At 39.3% G+C, this 4,420-nt stretch overlaps 1 protein-coding gene across 1 annotated transcript in view; it reads left to right on the top strand.

The window, feature by feature from the left end:
• LOC106867733 (SCO-spondin) overlaps positions 1–4,420 on the top strand; it is a 133,446-nt gene that overhangs the window by 64,991 nt on the left and 64,035 nt on the right. The window contains exons 17-18 of the mRNA XM_014912695.2: positions 1,526–1,778; positions 3,723–3,918. Of these exons, the coding sequence (XP_014768181.2) occupies positions 1,526–1,778; positions 3,723–3,918 (449 nt within the window). The remainder of the gene's footprint in view (positions 1–1,525; positions 1,779–3,722; positions 3,919–4,420) is intronic.

The following is a 4,420-nucleotide window of genomic DNA, read 5'->3' as shown; positions in this document are numbered from 1 at the left end:
ATATATATATATATATATATATATATATATATACATACAGGGTGTGATGAATATGTTGTCATCTAAATTACACTGACATCTCATTTAAACAGATACATTTACCAAAATTACATAAAAATATCTTGAAATACTAAAGAGTGAATTTATTCAATAAAATCGGCATTGGCTTCAACCACGGCCTCTACAGGACTTTGGAATCTCCTGCAACTCTTCTGGATAGTCTCCTTGTTTAAGTTGGTGAATGCTGCAATAATCCTAGCCTTCAGTTCATTTCTGGTGTTACAAGGAGTTTTGTTGGTCTGTCGTTCAACTGCACCCCACACATAATAATCAAGGAGGTTGCAGTCTGTGGAGTTAGGTGGCCAGATGTTAGGGGTGACGTGGTCGCAAAAATTGTCTGACAGCCATGACTGGGTTCTCCTTGCTTGTGTGGCATGGTTCAGAGTCCTATTGCCAGATATAGTCTTCCAGTAGCCACCCTCTTGAATCAGAGCAACACTACCTCCTCCAGGCACTTGATGTAGGCATCCGTGTTGAGTCTGAGGTCTTGTGGGAAGATGAATCACTCTTTTTATCACTCTCGGTACATGTCCTCAGATTGCACTGTCCTCAGGTTGACACCCAAACACTCTGAAATGTTTGTATCAGAGCTGCCGAAAGGATCCTGCAATGCTACCATGAACATTGACCCATGATTACCTAAGTTATCATTCAGAACTGTGATGTCTATGACATATGTGATGTGATGACCTTTCACAGATCAGTTTTGGACAGACCATTGTTTGATGCAAGCAAAATTCCAGAAGGTAATTAGAATGGAAGAAAGAAAAGAGCCAGCTGGAATATCTCAACACCCGAATGTCCATAGAAGCTTCAGAATCATTTATACGGTATCAATGGTATTACAACTTGGAGGGGAATTTTGAGACCAGGTCTTTCAATGCATGGCTGAAATCATGCGATATACTACATACAATCAGAGGGACTGGTTTGATGAAAATGATGCTGAGGTTCAGACACTCCTGTCTGCAAAGCCTACAGTGTATCACTGCAAAGAGGACTGTCAGTTGTGCAGCAGAATTTGCACCAGGCTCCAGTCTGATTTGGCATGGTTTGGCATGGTTGGATACCCTTCCTAACACCACCCACTTTACAGAGAGTGCTGTGTGCTTTTGCATGGCACCCCACAGGTGCTTTTATGTGACACTGCACACGTCCTTATGTAGCACCACAGGGATGCCTTACATGCCACCAGCACTAGTTCTTTTTTATATGGTACTGACACAGGACTCTCACTGACCAATGCTCTCCACCAGAGGAACTTCTGTCATGGAGTTTGAGTCATCTTAAGTATATATATATAAATATGTGTGTGTGTGTGTGTAGAAGTATTTATTATTTTCCACTATGGTTTAGTTACTCAGTTACTAATTTCAATGACCTTAAATTATTGGTTCCTTGTTTGTTTTCATGTTTTCCATGTTACTGTTAAAGTTTAAATTATACATTTTCAATATCATTATAGGCATATCATGTCCTGAAGGTACAGGTCAGGAATATGTGAGCTGTAAATCTTCATGCCTGACATCATGTCATGACTTAGATAAGGACTTGTCACAATGCAAAACTGGCTGTGTATCTGGATGTCAGTGTCCAGAAGGTACATTGATGAACAATATTGGAATATGTGTAAAAATCTCAGAGTGTACTTGCTATGATAAACACCACAAGAAACATTATGAGAATGGTGAAAATGTACAGATATTTGGCCGAAATTGGTAAGTAATCAATTTTAGTGTTTTCCTCATTGGTTTCAAATTTTGGCACACGGCCGGCAATTTCAGGGACAAGATTAAATCAATTACATTGACCTTCATAATCAGCTGGTACATATTTTATCAACCCCAAAAGAATGTAAAGTAAAGTCAGTCTTGATGGAATTTGAACTCAGAATCTAAAATGTTAATTATTTTGTCCAGTCTGCTAATGATTCTATCAACTCGCCATATTGTCCAGTGTACTAATAATTCTGCCAGCTTGCTGTTATTATAACAATGGCTTCCAATTTTAGTACAAGGCCAGCAAGCTCAGGTTACACGAACCTCAACACTCAGCTAGTTCTTATTTTATTGATTCCAAAGGTATGGAAGATAAAGAGTTGACCTCAACAGAATTTGGAGGACAGTTGTGTACAGAAGTACCAATCTCTAACTGTGTAGGGAACGTATGGCAGAGGCAATCCCAGGAAGACATGGGATAAGGTGGTGAAGCATGATCTACGAACTTTGGGCCTCACAGAGGCAATGACCAAGACAAGTAACTAACTGACCTAGTGAGAATTGACTCACCACTGCAGGGAATTCGTTAAGTTTCTCATATAACCTGCTGCAAATCTTAGTCAATATTCATTTTACTAGATAAACAGTATTAAAAACAACTTGTGGTACATCATCATATTCTTCACTTTAGCTGTCATTGTTTAACCCCAGATCAGCTCTGAATGTGCATGCTTTGATCAAGGGCATGCCAGCCATTATCATCATGTTCTTATATTAAAGCATAATGAATGTCATCCAATGTGGTCTTTCCTTATATAAGATTATCGAAGATGGTATGTTGTAGATTGACTATGATTTAGCTGTTATTTCTAGCAGCGTTAGTGACCACTTTGAAGCTCCCACATTATTACCATTAGCATTATCGTAGCTTCATTACTTCCAGCGTCATCAACCTAATCATGCAAATTTAAGAAAAATAACTTTTTCTTTCTATTATTACATTATTGTATTTGGGAAAATAAGTGGTCTGATCAATAAGTATCTGGGTTGTTGCTATAGTAACAAAGCTAAAGCACGCAGAGTGAAGTTATTTGGCAAAGATTGACCTTGAACTCTGCATTGTTTTAACATTCTAGCTCACTTCTGCTGTTTACAGCAGTGCTTGGAAGGAACGTGTGTAGTGTGTGGTCATCGCATTGACATGAATCTACATCAAATTTTGCCAAAAGCTGCTCAGAGGCCTACACAAAGTTGTAGAAGTGTATGGAGAGGAGTGTATGATTCAAAAAAATTTCAATAATGGCGAACATTCTGAGGGGCTTGCAACCAACAGAACTGAGAAAAACATCGCAGATGTGCATGCAGCTGTGAGGGGAAATTATCGAATCCCTATCAGTAAGTTATCAGAGGATGTGCAGATTAGTTATGGTTCAGTTCAGTCTGTTATCACTGAAGATTTGGGTATGAGATATGTGTCTGCCAAGTTTGTGCCAAACCCGCTTTCAGTTGACAATGCACTTGCTCATTCAATGCAGCTTGTGCAGCAGTTTTTAGCAAGGCACAGCATTCCCCAGGTCCGACAGCCACTGTATTCCCCAGATCTCACCCCTTGCAACATTTTCCTCTTTCGGAAAATCAAATCTCAATTGAAAAGAAGAAGATTTCAGGATGTCAAGGAAATCAAAGTGAATGCGATGAGGCAGCTGCTGATTATCCCAGAAAACAAGTTCCAGGAATGCTTCCATCAATGGAAACAGTGCTAGATTAAGTATGTCGATTCTGAAAAGGACTACTTTGAAGGAGATTAAATGCCAAATTGGTACATATTTTAGTCTTGTTTTTATAGCACCAGTCCAGATACTTATTGATCAGACCTCATATTTACAAATGTCAAGTTGATGTAAATAATGTTATGGTCTAAGTAATACAATTTTCTGTTTTCAGTGAATGTACTAGTGGTAAATGGGAGTGCAATACAACTACAGAAGAAGTGATCTGCCGCAAAAATCGTACATGGGTAGACAATGCAACAACCTGTCAAGAAACCTGTCATACTTTATCCAAACCTGAACCATGTATACTCTATGACTCAGAGTATGAAGGTTGTAGATGTCCTCCAAATTATGTGTCATCTCCAGATGTAAGTAAATCTCAAAAGTATTTGGTATGTTTAGTGCTTAATCAGGCAAGGGGAGATAGTAAAAATATTAACTAGTATTCCTTTCTACTAAGGCCTCAAATTTTGGGGGAATTACATCGATCCCAGCATTGGGCAAAGTGGACCCTAGCAAAACTTGAACACAGAGTATAAAGTCAGACAAAATGCCACTGGGCCCAGTGTAACAGTGATTCTGCCAGTTCACTACCTTTGGTCTCAAATTTTAGCAAATGTTGGGAGTGGGTGTCAGTCAGTTACATTGACCCCAACATTCAGCTGGTATTTACTTTATTGACCTGGTAAAGGATTAAAGGCAGAGGTAAACTCAGCAGAATTTTAATTCAAAACATAAGAATGGATGAAATGCCAGCATGCGTTTTGCCTGGCATGTTAATGAGTGTGCCAGCATGCGTTTTGCCTGGCATGTTAATGAGTGCGCCAGCATGCGTTTTGCCTGGCATGTTAATGAGTGTGCCAGCATGCC

This window comes from Octopus bimaculoides, chromosome 2, assembly GCF_001194135.2.
Source record: "Octopus bimaculoides isolate UCB-OBI-ISO-001 chromosome 2, ASM119413v2, whole genome shotgun sequence".
NCBI lineage: Eukaryota > Metazoa > Mollusca > Cephalopoda > Octopoda > Octopodidae > Octopus > Octopus bimaculoides.
This window is presented reverse-complemented; position numbering and strand designations above follow the sequence as displayed.